The 15,478-nt window shown below is 40.2% G+C and overlaps 1 protein-coding gene across 1 annotated transcript in view; it reads left to right on the forward strand.

Moving 5' to 3' along the window:
- ADGRL3 (adhesion G protein-coupled receptor L3) overlaps nucleotides 1-15,478 on the forward strand; it is a 287,009-nt gene that overhangs the window by 200,547 nt on the left and 70,984 nt on the right. Inside the window, exon 8 of the mRNA XM_065736696.1 lies at nucleotides 1,181-1,366. Coding sequence (XP_065592768.1) covers nucleotides 1,181-1,366 — 186 coding nt within the window. The remainder of the gene's footprint in view (nucleotides 1-1,180; nucleotides 1,367-15,478) is intronic.

The raw sequence follows: 15,478 nt of genomic DNA on the forward strand, positions 1-15,478 counted from the left end.
GAATATATGTTATCATTGCTCTATTGGGAAGAACAACACATTATCTCCTTTATTTGTCTTATCTATATCATCATATGGTTTAATTCTCTGAAGATGAGCATATGAACATCTTCAGTTAGATCTCATTAAATCAGATGGGCTGCTGCTGTCAAATTGATGGAAGTAAGTTATTCATTTATAACTGAGCTAATTGATTTACTGAGAGGTAGAAGCTCTGCCTGCAATATTTCCCCAGAATCTTGTTTTTATAATAAGCACCAGAAATTGAGAGAGCAAGACAGATATCCGATTTCCAACTGTTGAAAGATGAAACAATTAGAAATTTCATGTGAAGAACCCAGCAGAGTTGGTCATTGAGCCTGACAGAAAAGTGGGAGCTTCATTTGAATGTCATCCTGTGTAATTTCTCTTTATGCCTGACATATTCCCCATGGATATGCATTCCAGATCAGAGTAGTATATAATGAAGAAGGATCAGAAAGTTGCAGTACTACTTCCATGGTGAACTGCTCATAGAAAGGCGATGGAGCCAGCTGCCCTACCCACAGTCCTCATGGCACAGGAGGGGAAGGGGGCAGAAGGTGAGGGGAGCAATACAGTCAGTAAAGAAAACAAAAGCCTTGAAGAAAAGAAAGAGAACTTCCCAAGTAATTATGCAGTGAATTTCACTACAGGTGTTTCATGAATTTTATGACTCAATTAGACAATAAAAATCTTTTAATAGGAAATACAGCCGAACAGTATACTCGGTTTTCCCTTCCTTCAGGCCTTTGTTTGAAGCCTTTAGCCATTTGAGTTAGTATGCTCTTAAGCTAAGAGTCACTAGGCTTATTATAGAAATAGCAGCCACTGTGGTGAGTACATCTCCTGTGTGCAAGTGCTAAGTGTTAAACTAGTGCCTGATTAATAAATCCATGTAATGGGAATTGTCAGTGTTTTTTCTCTTGTTCATCTTGTTCATTGACATCTCTATGTCATCTATTTTTGTTCCTTTTGCAAGGAACCTTTTTGTGCAGGAGTTGTAACAGAAATCACTTATTCACCATCCAGTAATCTTCTGGAATCAGAATCACCTCTTTCTTGACAGAAGAGCCTATGTACATATTTCCTTCCTGAGAACATTGCTTTGCAAGGAATTGACTCTAAAGGTCAACCTTTTGTCCTCCTTTCTCCATTGCAGATGAAGTCTGGGGAGATGGCTGCCAATATTGCCCGAGAGCTTGCGGAACACACCAAAAACCACTTGTATGCTGGTGACATCACGTACTCCGTGTCTGCCATGGTCCAACTGGTGAACTTGCTTGACGTGCAGCTCCGAAACCTGACGCCAGGCGGGAAGGACAGTGCTGCACGCAGCTTGAATAAGGTAAGAACATAGGTCCTGGGAAAGGACGAGAGGCTGGAGAAAGGTTTGTCTGATCCTGGAGAGCTATTAGAAATCTCTTTCTGAACGAGTGCCATTTGAAGGCAGTGATTCTTTCTTAGTAGACAAGAGTACCTGGCAGTTTTTGTTTACAGTGTATTTTATTCTGTTGAGAAATGAAACAGCTGTAAATGCCAAGTGTACTGTTGGTGCTGGGAAATGTATAAACTTAGATGTGTGGATAGATGAATTCCAGGTACTTCATCATGGTCTCAACTCTTATAGCTCAGTATGAGAATAAGTCAAGTGATACCATGGCAATTATTGTGGATTTGTGCCAGCGTGACTGAGACCAGAATTTTGTGTAGCATTTCCAGTACTGAATCTGTCTGAGTAATATAAACCAGAAAATCTGAATTTTTAAAACCCAAAAATGCAGAGTCTGCTTTTTGATTTTTGGTTGTGCAGCATCAAAAGTTGTTGAATTTCAGTGAAGTTCAGTGAAGGGCACTTCTGTGCACAAATATGAACAAATAAAAGCAAACAAAAATTTATTTACATTTGAGATACATTTGTCATGTGCACATAAGATGTCAGCATATTTACATCTAAGGTGCTGAAGATGACTTTGTATTAGAGGCCCTTTGAAATGATTACCTGTCACATAGCCCAGAAGCACTTTTCTGCACAATGACTCTGTGGTTTCTTTGCCCTCTGCCAGCGTTAAGTGTACTTGCTACCAATTAAAGACACGAGAAGTCATCAGTCATTGGAGAAAATACTGGCAGTGGAGTCTGTAGGTATATATTTAAATGCAGTGTTTCCTTGGTCCAGGGCCCTTTTCATCTCAGAATCTCATGTAAACACATGGGATAAGACCTGTCATCAGAGCAATGACCAACTGAACCTTGTGCCTACCAATATATGGCTTTATTGGCCGCCTACTTAAAAAAAGACCCCAAATATTGCTGTTAGCAACGTAGCTGGCTCTGACAGTCCTCTTGTCAATGTAAGTGAAAAAAGAATTTTATTGTGAGCTTATTCAGGGAAAAAACAATCCCAGCTAAGCCTGAAATTTCTTCCGTGTCTTCAGAAGAGACGTATTTTTCAGAGAAGTAACGTTGTCTTTTTGTTGTAAGATACTACTGTAAATTTATTCTCTTCTAAATGTGAAGGACTTCAGGATTGTATAAGATTACAGCCGCATGGGAACTGCAGTCGTCCTGCATATCATGTGCTTTGCATGTGCTGTGAATTGGGTTATCCTGATGCTTGTAATTAGTGCTGCTTCCAGCTATTTTATAACTGTGTCAGAAATAATTGTATTAACTGTTACATCAGCATAACATTGTTGTTATAATCAAACCATGGTTTTGTTTGAAATTATGATGATATCTGACAATATCAGATAAAACCAGCAATTAATGTCACCTACTAACAGGTTTCATGATTGTAGTCTGCTTGCTCTTCTGAATATGCCCTAGCCACACCCAACATTTTTTCACTTCAGCTTTGCAAGCACATATTTTTCATCTTTTAAATCCCACCTCCTGCTGTTCATTCCGATTACACAAAATGGGGTTGTGTCTTGGTGACAGGTGGGAGTTACCAAGGGGACTGACAGGTTTGGTGAGGCAGAGCCACTCAGTTCTGCTGTCACTCCTGTGGTTCCTCTTGCAGGTTTTTCACCCACCATCAGCTTTGCACAAGCAGCTTATACAAATCAATTGCACTCCACATTAAAATTCTGGACCGTGTGGAGTCCTGCAAAACAGCGACGCGAGTCACTGATCCAAATGACAGGTTCGGTAATTTACTTGCTCTCATTCCCCACTTAATTCTTTAGAAGAGCAACTGTTCTGTGTTCATTTAAGAATGCATGAATTTGGCTTGGAAGTAGTATTGGGCAAACAAAAGGCAGCAGAGTTACTGCTCCATTTTCCCCTTCGCTGATCAAGAGTATTTAAAAAAAAAAAAAAAGACAACCCCCCCCCCCCCCCACACACACACAAAAAGGAAAAAGTCATTTGCAAGGAGTTTTAGTTAGTGTTGTTTGGTCAGAAAGGAGAAATAAAGTGAGCACCAGCCATTAAATAGTCTTTCAATCATTAAAGGAAATGTGCTGGGGATTTGCCTTCATGCTCCATCTGAAAGTAGTCACCTGTGCTCTTTTGCTTTTGTCTTTTTTTTTTTTACAAGCTGATGTACAATGAATTGAAATAAACTGGCATAATCAGAGTTTTTAAAAGCCATCATCTTTTAGGAGCCACTTTCTTGTCACTAAAAGCTTTATGCTTTCCACTGGATCAGGCTTAATTAAGGTAATAATTGTTCTGTTGCAGACTGGTGAGACCCCCAAGTGGATAGCTCTGTAATTTCCAGCAAGGCTTTCTTTGATCTCCATTTGTCTGTAAAGTCTTCTTATGGCCAAGTTTACCCAGGGGAAGATTTCCACTGTTACAAATTGATGAATTAGAAATTGAAATTAGGCATTGCACAATACCTCAGTGTATTTTGTTTGTTTCGAAGCCTCAGAACTCTCGGACAAATCTGTCTCTCAGCTGTACTAATAGGATGGCACTGCCATGAGTCGAGAGCAAAAGTTACCCCCTAATCTTCCTGGAGATTATCCATCTCCATTTCCAACCCAGGTACATCTGCAAAACACAACCCAGCAAAGGCAGTGGCTCTGAGCAGTCTGACTTTCGTTGCACTGTTGCAGAGAAGTCTCATGTTTGCTCGTTGTTGCAGACAGCTTGCAAAGTCCCATCGAGGTAAATAAGTGCCTATTTGAATTTCATGACACACTGAAGTGCAGTTATCTGGTAGGAGGCATGCAAGTACATATCAACGTACAGTCTTAAATGTGGCTGTTATTATAAAGGTGAGATTCTTTATGGAAAAGCTATTCAACATATGAAGTGTTTAGGCCCAGTAATTACAAAGGAAAGGACTACTCAAAATGAAAGAGAACAGGAAAGTTCAGCCCTTAAGAAGCAGTTTAATTTAAAGAGGAGAAAATGGCCTCAACTGGAAATATTAAATCTGATCCACATTTCATTGTTACAACCTCTTTCTTACATGGCCCTTTATGCATGCAGAATCTCTGGGCAGTGCTTTCTTCTGCAATTCTGGGCATGACCACAAAGCTGGGCTACAAGAGGCTCTGCCTGGATCCAGGGACTTGAGCAGACACGTCAGGCTGAGTCCCCACCATTGTACGACATACTGCTTACTCCCTGCTCGTCCAAGGCTCTGCTACACCTCACTGTGCTGTCAGCACTCTCCAGTTGCATAGAGCCCATAAATAACAGCTCATCTTTTCTAGCCTTGTTTGACATGGAACTACCATGTGTGCTTTCCAAGGAAAGGTGGTCTCTTGAGCAGCTCCACCTTACTTCTCCCACCACCTAACAGCTGCTCTTGCAAAGTTGCATGTGTGGGCTTTACTGAAAAAGGACTAACCTGTATTTCTGGATCCCATCCTTCCTGCCTTCCACTGCTGCCTAACTCACATATTTCCTTTGGTTTTGTTTGTTTTTAGGAGCTGTTTAAAAGAGAAATGAGGTTTTTTGCGTAGGCATTTTCTTCAAATTTTTCCCCTTGTTCTGTCACTAACTTGTTTTTTCTATTCCGTCTTTAATCTGCTGTCTTTATGGACTCAGCTTCAGAAAAGGGAGCGCTCTTGCAGGGCCTATGTCCAGGTATTTCTTGTGTTTTTAATACACGTCCAGTTTGACTGAATGACTGTGAAGTGGTTCTTGTCTGTCAATCTGATTTTTACCGTCTTTGTGGCAGCAAGCTTTAAGGTTAAGGTTACAGGATAATATGACTTTTCCATTATTCGTTTCCCCTCCACACCTGCCCAGTTGCTCACAGTCTTAATGAAAATTTGGGACAAAATCTCTGGGTAAAAAAGAACAGCTCTGACAAGACCCGTTCAACCATTACAATAAGCAGAACTATATGGATGCATGCACATGAAGAATGCAGAACTCCTGCTCACAAAGATGTCTCCATACCAGTTGGGTTTCGCTTGCAACATGTTATTCAAATAATGGCTGCATGCATTTTCTTGGTTCTTCTCTGCTTGCACTTGCAAATTTAGAAACAATTCAAAATTGCAGCACTTGGCATAAGGGAGGAGGTAGAATCATAATGAAATGCAGTGTCCTCACAGAGGTATGTAAGAAGGAGGAGAGTGCTGAAAACTAAATATAGGATTAGGAACATAATGTCCCATAAAGTTCACCCAGCTGCAGCCTGAATTTTGCAGGCTTGCACTGTGTTTTACGTGAACAAAGTCAAGGCCTAGTGTCTTGGAAAGACTGCTTGTAGTCTTTTCAAGAGCGAGGCCTTGCCTTATGACATTATTTATCCTGTCACCTAGGCTTTTATAGCGTTTGCTCCAGTGACTTTTATATAAAGCTGTTTGTATACTATGGTGAGTTAATGCTGCTTCAAGAAATGTGAATGTTTTACCCCCTAATTTCTGTCTTGTGCTTATGGACTTCAGTGTTGTACTTATGGATGGTTGGTCATTATTCATATGTGCATGCATAACAGAAGTGTGAAAGTGAAACCCACAATTCTGGAAGGGATTACCTATACCTGCTGTATTACTGCAAAGTTGAACTTCCTACAGCCCATATTGACTTTATTTTGTGAGTACATGCTTCATTTAGTGTGTTGGATTAGGTGGTTTAGATTTCTAGGGCATTAAATATAAAAGATTGCACCTCTGTGCTGGCAGCCTGTCTGACTTCCCTTTGGATATGGTCGTGATGGAAAGCCATCTTTCATCTATTTCCTTCCTTATGCATTAATGGATAAAGACAAATTGTGAAGTTACACGTATTGTGGCTGGAATGGCCGCTGTTAAGATTCCAGAGAAGGTAACTAGTGTTTTAAGGAATGCTTTCACTGCATTACTCACTCCCTAGCTAGCTATCTTGTCCACTGGTAAGCGTGTAAGCATGCTTAGGCTGGCTTGACTGTGAATCATGCAGCCCTGTTGGGGATCTTGGGTACTGCTCTGTCTGTAGTTGTCCTTTCCCTAGCAGCGCAGGCACACTCTGCAGACTGGATGCATGCTCCTGGTCTTTTTGTAGTCTTTCAAACCTTAGTGAATAGTGGATTTAATATTATCTACAAAAGCTTGGCACTGATAGAATAAAATGTATATTCTGCATAAACTTAAACTTACCCTTAATTTCAAGGACTCCTTGCCTTCCACTTGGAAAGGCTACTGGTGTGTTTAAACATTAATCATTTGCCTACCACTTTACTAGACCAAAACTGATGAAAGCTCATTGCCTGAGCTGTTTAGTATAAATATGGACAAAGCTGTTAAGTGTATTGAAAAGGACAGTCTTGTAATGGAGGACTTGAAGAATGAATTTGATGACCTAATTGAACCTTTCGAATCTACTTTGTATTATATGAGAGTAAAATAATGTATCTGGACATATTTTCTTACAGTATGTTTCCATTTGCAAACCATGTAGCTAAAGTCATCAAAAAATCTTGTGGAGGAGAATGTGTCTGTAATAACAATTAAATGTGACTGCACGTATTCCAGTTACATGCCACTTATGCTTCACCAAAGCAATGAAATGTCTGAGCTGTCAAAGGCAGCTTTGCAGAGCTTTTTCCAAGTATTTTAAATGGGAAAATCCTGGACTTTTTGAAGTTAATGGGAGGTGGAGAGATTCCTGGAAGTATGTCACCAGTGGCAGAGAACTGAGTTTTCAGCCTTTTTGCCATGATCTCTTGTGCTGATCCCTTTGTCATGGAAAGCATCTGTGGCTGAATACAACACACAGGGATGTTATATGTGTTAAAGCATGGCTTCAGTCTTGCCCTCCTTAGACAAAGAAAAACACAGTACAAAGTTTATGTGAGAGATGCCCACTAACTGTAAAAATCAAAAGCACAACTGAAAACAGTTGGATTTGAGAAAGGAGAGGGTGACTTGAGAAGATAATAATTACTAATATCAGTTGTAATGGTTTCTTGGGGTTGACAAACCTATGGAGATTGAAGTGTAAAGTCTTCTTGAGCCCATAATAAATTAATAATTTAAATAAGCTGTTAATTTTGTGAGTTATTCAAAGATTAAATTGTGAGAATGCAGTGTCAGATTATCACCTTATCTTCCTTGATAGTACCGTATTTGAAACAAATAATTGATTTGATTTGTCTGTACAATGCTACAATATTTCTTGAGTTATTAGCTTAGGGATTTTATTTACCAAAGATAGAGACTATAACTGCCCCTCCTTTAGTTGAAAATGTGGTAAGTGGTGATTTTTCTCTCAGAAAAATAATAATTAATCTGGTGGGTGATGTAATAATACATGTCAATATAATGACAGGGCAGCCGCTTGGGGATTTGCCCATCTCAGTGACATTTAAGAAACTTCCATAGGAGCTTTAATTTGCAGTAGTAAGAGACACCTAGAGAAGGTGAGATTACTGAGGTGGACGTCCAGGATGGATGGAACAAGCTCTGAAAGGTGCTCCGTTGGCTGAGGAGCATTAGGCCAGGTGTCTGGCTTTTTAATGGCTGAGGATGATCTCCACAGATTCCTCCTGGAGCTGTGTCTCTCTGCATGATTGAGCTGATTGAGCCCACCTTTATGCAACATACTGTTCTTGGTACTCTATTTTGGGAAAGGAATGACAAGTCATTGTGCGAGAGAGTGAGTCACAACAGATGACACATTTGATGGCTGTAGCCTCATTTGGTGACTGGTGTGTGACATAAACCGGTAAGAATTCCCTGAATTTCTTTCAGAGTTGATATTTGTTCATCTTCCAAAGGTGTTTCTCCTTATATTGAGTCTTTGGAGTTGTAGAAAACACTCAGCATTTGTCTTTCAAGGACTGTGAAATTGGCATTGGTGTCAGAGATTTCTTCCACGCTCATCAGCAAGTGACACAAACTTGCTGTTTCTCAGTTCCTCATCTTACAGCACTGTGGGCACATTCCCCTGTCTTCTGGATACACAGGAAATATACTATGAAAAACAAAAATGTGAACACTCAGACTTTACACTAAATGAGGCCCTATTAACATGGGAAAAAAAAAGACATTTGCTGTAACATTTAGTAGCTGGAAACAAGAGCTTTAATAAAGGCTTATACCACACAGACAAGGCATGCAGTATCCTCTTAAGCTCATAAATGCCCCTGATTAGAGTCTGGCCTCATCTACTTGCTTTGGTTGGATTTTTGGGCTGGAGATCGGGGACATCATGAGGCTGATGTCTTTCTCTGCAGTGCCAACCAGCAACCACTTCCTGTACATAGATAGCTGTGTGCTGTATTTGGGAGACAGATCGCAGAAGTCAAAAACTTCCCAGGAGGTTCCAATTCTTCCTTTTGTCTTAAAGTTAGTATCAGCTGCTTCAAAGGTGGAGGTTGCTGAATACAAGGCTAAGTGGCTGCTTAGTGGGAGAGGGGGAAGGAAGCATCAAAGCATTGCTTTTGTAGCATTTTCCTGCTTTAGCAGCATTTCGTGCTCTGGTTCCTGCTGTCCTCTGGACTGTCCTGAAAACCAGTTTGCCCTGGTGTATAAGTCTGAGCTTGCCTTTACAGTCAATAGAGAAGATGGTGGAGGTGCCACCCACTCCAAAAAGACCACGAGCTGCTGGATACACATCATCAGGGCCGCCAACCACGCCAGCACTTAGCCCCTAGCAGGGTCTAGGTAGGAGATGACAGGCGGCTGCCATCTGTGTCATCCTTCTTGTTCTCTTAGAAGTTTTCTGGATGCTTCGTACTTCTAACATAGGCTGTTTGAATTGCTGTACTAAGCAAAAATGAAAGGCTTTCCCCCAGAAGGTTCAAGACATTAAGTTTAGAGCTGAGGAAAAGAGTGGACTTCTTTTTTTCTCTGCAAACTTGGTAGCTCTTAGTAGATAAAAGGTGCGTCTGGGACTTTGCCAGTAGTATTTAAAGTGGATTAATTCTGTTTTTCCCACTTCTTGCTTGCTTGCTTGCCCAGCTGGCCTCAGCTTCTGTGAAGACTAAACGAAAGAAGCTCTCGAGACAGAGAATAAATTGAATTATGCCACATTTAGTTGTGTTCTTGTTGTGCCTGCAACAAGAAAGACTCTAACCTCCATTTATAAAGAAAGGGGCAAATTAATGAGGATTTTCAAGTTCCTTGTTTGGTCACTTAATTGGCTGTATGACAAAGAGCTCTGCGGTGCGTGTCAAACAACTTTCGGAGTCCTCTAATGATTTGTGCCTCGCTCGACTCCTGATGCTATTCTGCACAGCCTGTCAGGAGAGGTATCGTTGTTGAAGTGGCTGGAATAAATTGGCTAGCAGTGTGCATACAATGTAGTATATTAACTATAGCTATGGGGAGTACTTTTAGCAGCTTTTTCAAGATATCTAGATGTTTGCCTATAAGCATCAAAGTGCCCCAGACTTTCATTTAATGTAATTAAAAGGACATCTGAAAGAAGTGTGACTCACAGCAGGGTTCAGTGCTTGGGTAGCCCTTTGTTAAAATTCTGTGAACTTAATATACCTCACAGCTTGATAGACCCGCATTTGATTTATGTCAGTGAGAGCAAAAATATAAATCCCCACCCTGTGTGTTTCTGCTGCATTGAGCCTGTTGTTAGGGGAGAGAAGGTTCAAAGCAGCAGCCTTGGGTTTGTCACTGGAGTCCGAAGTTTTCATGTGGGTATTGGAATGTGACCACATATTCCTTTTACCTACAACCAAGCTTCACGTGTAATAATGCTCTTACATGTAACAGCAAAACTGGAAAAAAATGTAATGTTTTCTGTGTTGCTGTGTGCTCACTTTCTGCTTAAGGCTGAGTCAGCCCTTAAATCTGGAGGCACGGGAAAGAGTCTCAGTGTGAATTGCTGTAGAGGCCAGTGGGAGATGTCCCTTTGATTTGGACCACTGGGAGGAAAGATGAATCTTGCAGACGCCCTAGGAGTTCCCTTGAAGGCTATGGATATTTCATCAAACAGGCATTTATCGTTTGCGAGCCTTTTTCCTTTCTTTCTGCATCTTTGCTCACTTCCCCTGTGTGATTATTCTAGCTGTTGCTTATATGGTCTCAAATCCCAAACAGTAGGGCAGTAAATACAGATGATTCATAAATGCAGTTCTCAGCTTATTCTGTAGGGAAGATCTCATTAGATGAAATAGATCGTATGTTATTTCCTTCTAGGCAATCAATTCCTTTTATTTCAGTCCTACTTAAGGCCTTCTGACCTTAAAATATTCTTCCTCATATACTAAGCAAAGCAAAACCATAACCTGTAATTTGTAACCTTCTTTTATTTCTCAGATGTCCTATATTTTTTTTCTGTGCTCCCATTAGGAAATTATTAGTAGTTCAAGGCCAAGATTGCAAACCTTGCATGCCTAGTGCAAGACCATTAATTCCACAGTTAAGCATTTTGTAGATGACCTGATTTTAATAAAGGTCAGTACCTTTATTCTCAATGCAGTGAGTTTCCAGTGCCACTGAAATTCAGGCTGTTTCCTACGGTTCCTACACTGACAGCAGAAACATTTTTTGCAGTGTTTAGAAGATGAAATTGTATGCTCTTTCTTAAGAGCTTTCCCCTTGAATCTGTGGAATCACTTTAGAAATTCCTCGGCAGTGTCAGAGGAGGATTTGCCTTCGCCATAAGTAGTAATTGTGAGTTTTGATTCAGTTCACCAAAACCAATACCGTCAGTTGTCTATCACCTACTTTGGCAGTAGGTGTAGACTGGTGACTCTGGATTAGTTCTGAAGGCAGAAGTGGAGATTAGCAGTAGTTACTCTAATGATCTGTTTAATTTTAACCTCTTTTTGTGGTTAAGCTAGATCGAATCTAAATCTGTGCCTATCCATTTCAGTGAATAACAGTGATGTTTTATGATGACCAAATTGCGTTGGAAAAAGCCTTAGACTGGCTGGGGTTCCCTGTAAACTGTTTTCTCGTGCTTTGACGACAGGCTAATTTTAATTTGAAATTAAAAGAACAAATGACAAGAATAAAAACCATGTAAGAGCAAAGAGCCTTGTCAGACAGATTTGAATACACATTTCAGCTAGCAAACAGGATGTAATATCATCATTTAGCCAAGATGGCTTTTTTCTTGTTTAGGGTGCTGAAGAAGTGACATGTGTGTCTATTTTTTACCAGAGTCCCACATAACAGATGACTGCTTCAGCATGTGCATTCCTTGCTGCAGGGGGATCAGTATGCCATTCATTTGTCACTCTAAGGTTAATCATTTACTGAGCTGGTCCTTTTCAGTGTAATAACCTTCCCAAGACCAGCTCTCCTCGCATGCCCAAATACCTGCTTTCGTCAGATCTTCTTATCCAAGTGTCCACTTCAGCTGCCCCAGGTATATTCAGAGTTAACGGGAGCTCCTCCTTTACTGGAGCTTTTTCTGGACAGAGGCAACAACTGCAAACTTCCAGCAGAATTTGTTATCAGTGGCATTGATTGTGCCTTTAACTCAATTACTTTGGAGGCTTGCAAGTATTGATAGCTTAAAAAAGGGTTTGTATTAGCACTGTGTGTTTCATTTGAATACAGAGAAAAATTAGCTGTTCTTGAAGGCTGGTAAGCTCTTTTAAAGCACTCCTGGTTTCCAGTAGGGAAAGGAAAAAAAAGAGCATAATATTGTGATCATTGAACCATATCTGCATTTCAGTACATCTGCTGTCTGAAGTGTTTTTCATTTTCACTGTGCACTTTAGACCTGAAAGGGTTTTCATACTTTTTTTTCTCCACCAATTTACCATAAAACCTCAGGCTGCTATTAAAAAGTGGGATAATAATGTTTTGTGCATGCTTTGAATGAAGATGATGATGCACTTGTTTTGGAGTAGCACCCAGAGGCCTCAAACAGGACCAAAACTTCAGACAAAGCACAGCCTAAGGCTGTAAGTTTGTGATTGCTCTCTGTGGCCTTTGCACCACTGTTCTAGGAAAGGGTGAGCAGGCTTTTCTCAGCAAACTATGACAGCAAACACCTTTTGTATAGGGATAGCTCTACAAGCACTGCTTGTTTCACACATCAGCTTTGACTTTAGTCTACCATTGCAAAGCACAGCTTTGTTAACGTAGCTTCTTCTGTACCAATTTTTGAAAGCACATTGCATCAAATATTGCCTTTAGGTCAAGGGAGACAAGTGTTAGCAATGTGAGATAGGGCTTTAAAAGTTACAAAAAGCATTTATTTTAATTAGAGATGTCATTACAAAAGTGGGACTTTAATGCCAGAGCTGCTATAGAAGTTGAGGCCTTAATATAAGTTACATGTGAAATAATTTATAGTTTGTTTTCAGTCTCTTCTTAAGGAGGTGCTGTGTTGCAAAGAAGGATGAACTGTGAATTTGAAAATTAGTCTGCAGAGGGACTCAACCAGTATTCCCTGTGGGGCCTGCTGGTATTCACTTGGCGTGAAGCAGTATTTTCTCACATACCCTTGAAAACATGCTCTAAGTTCATTGGTGTTTTTTTTTCTTCTGTCAGCTGCTCAGCAAGAGGACAAAGTAAACTATAAGGGCTTAGAACCTAGCACCAGGAGAGCTGCTGGTCTTCTAAGGATAGGGTTGCTGTGCTTAACCAGCATGGTGCAGTGAGCTCTGGTTCCATGTTTGCCAATGAGATTAGTAGGTCTAACATCTTCAGGTGATTTCCCAGGTAAAGACAGATTTTACATTACAGCATCTGTTTTTGTCAAAGGGCAATGCTTTGGGTTTTGGTATGGTGAAAGATGACTCAATGGGTGTGGTATCACTGGGTATATCCTCCCTCCTTGGTTTAAATTGTGTGTCACATACTCTTGTATTTTTGCCAGGAATTTCTAGGGGGGCAGAACACAAAAACAGATGGACAGGCAAACTTCAGTTTTTCGGGATGAAGCAGCAGTCACAGAGGAAGTCAGTGAGATGTATGTGATCCCCTTTAGAAATGTATAATTACTGAAGACTCGTAGTTACATTTTGACAGTACATCTTTTAATACCGTTTTATAAGTGTTTGAGAAGGAAGTTTTACATTTTGTTTCTGTTTTGTAACCTCGGGATAAAATTAAAAAATAAAATAAAATAATGAGCCCTACGTGCTTATCTGGGGAAAAAAAAATCCCTCTGAAGTTTGTAACATTTATTTACAATGAAATTCCATTCTTTGATGCTATATAGATACGTAGTATAAGAGTTCTCCGTCCTGGAATTTATCTTTTATTCTTGACATGTCCAATTGTAGCCACTGTTGGAGACAGTGTGTTAGACACACTCAACCTGTCATGTGCCCCAGGATGGTTGTTCTGCATGAGCGTGTGTTTAGGGAGTTTAGTATTGAGCATATAGATAGCCTGATGTCTTAGCATAGAGCCACACCTGCACATCCCACAGTAAAAATACAGATAGAAACTCTTCTTTCTTGTCTTTCTTCTGCAATGCTCTTCCTTGTCCCATGTGCATACTTCCTGCAGTTCCCTTTCCCCTGTCCAACTTTTCCCAGTTGGCATCTCTGTTTCTCAAGAGACACTGTTGCTTTAACAGCTGTTTTGTTTCATTTAAACACCTACCTCAGCTCCTGTCCAAAATGCAAACATTTCATTAGCACCTCATCTCCTTGGCTTCAACCCACAGCACTCAGCCATAATGAAGTGCTGCACTCAGAAATATAATGTGGGGAACACTTGATTAATGCACTGAGGCAGGTGAGGGGATTGACCCTCTGGGAAAAGCAATGGACTAAATTCATCTCGGACGTAATGCCAATGATGACAGTCTACCAACTTGCTCAGATACTTTTTAGGGACCTGAACTGAAGTCCTTGGAATTCTTTCTGAAGGTTTAGAGGCAGGCCCTTCATCCAAAGTGACATAAAGTGGCTGTTTCCTTGTTTGTCACTTGAAGATGCTCACTAGCACCACATCCCTTGGATGGAGAGCACAACACTGTGTGCAGAGGGTGGCATGTAAGGCCTAACTGAGGTTCTCTGCCAAGCTTTGTATGCACACACTTTGTTAAATATATATATATTTTTATTTTATTATTTTTTTTTCTGTGGAAAAAATCTTTGCAGCATATGTTTCACTCTAGCGAAAATATCTCGGCATCTGTTTCATGTTTGGACAAATGGACATTACCTTTCCATCCAGAGCTGGGAGCTGGATCTGCTGCAGTGACTATTTCCACCATTCAGATATTGATAAAAATATCCAGCGTGCTGTTTTAATAGAGATTTAAAAGCACCATTAGTAGCTGAGCTAAATGGCTGTAAGGCAAATTGTAGTCTGCATGGTAACACTGAAAGAGGAGAAATCCTCATTTTCTGCTTTCCAGGAATATAAGATCTTTGCAAGAAAAGACTATTTTGTGTAGAATCTGTACAGCAAAATAGTCAAGGTTTTTGCTCACTGTGAAAGAGTAACTCCTTCTTTCTGCCTGCAAAGAGATAAGATACTTTAGTAAACCACATAATTTTATTAAGAGCTACCGTGCTCAAGCTTCAAGATTTTAAATCATCAGAAAAACATGCTAAAATGCTATGGACTTTCAGTATTTCTTTTTCACCATTAAAGTTAACTATTTTTCCTCTGCACATATCACTTTTGTTAGGATGATTTTTAGACTATTTAAGAATATGAGTTTAATAATAAATTTAAGAAATTGATTTATGGTTAATAAGTTATACATAACAGCAAATGGGAAAGGGATTCCAGATTTGCATTGCAAAAGCTTCACAGCAGCAAGTTTTTTTGCAGTAGCAGTAGAAGAAGAGATTTTTAGTCATTTCAATTTGCTTCAGTGGTGGAAGCACTGACTGCTCTATCCTTTGGAAACCAAGCTACGAGACTCAGTTAAAATGCCTCTTGACCAAGGCAGTAGCTGCCAGGTAGGAGAAGATCTACTTAAGGTAAAGGAGAGATTTGGCTTAAGAACAAATGATTTTTTTTTGGTCATGAATTAAGTTGAAAGTATTGGCTTTTCACTGTCAGAGCAGCCCAATTCTGGCTCAGCCTTCCAGTAGGAGCTGCAGTGGTATGAGAAACTTTTCAACCTGAAGGACATTGAAGGGTGAGGATGCTTATGACATTGTCTCAGTGAATTGTCT

Source organism: Cyrtonyx montezumae, unplaced genomic scaffold, assembly GCF_038088225.1.
Source record: "Cyrtonyx montezumae isolate F1298 unplaced genomic scaffold, pur_monq_1.0 scaffold_2, whole genome shotgun sequence".
Lineage (NCBI taxonomy): Eukaryota > Metazoa > Chordata > Aves > Galliformes > Odontophoridae > Cyrtonyx > Cyrtonyx montezumae.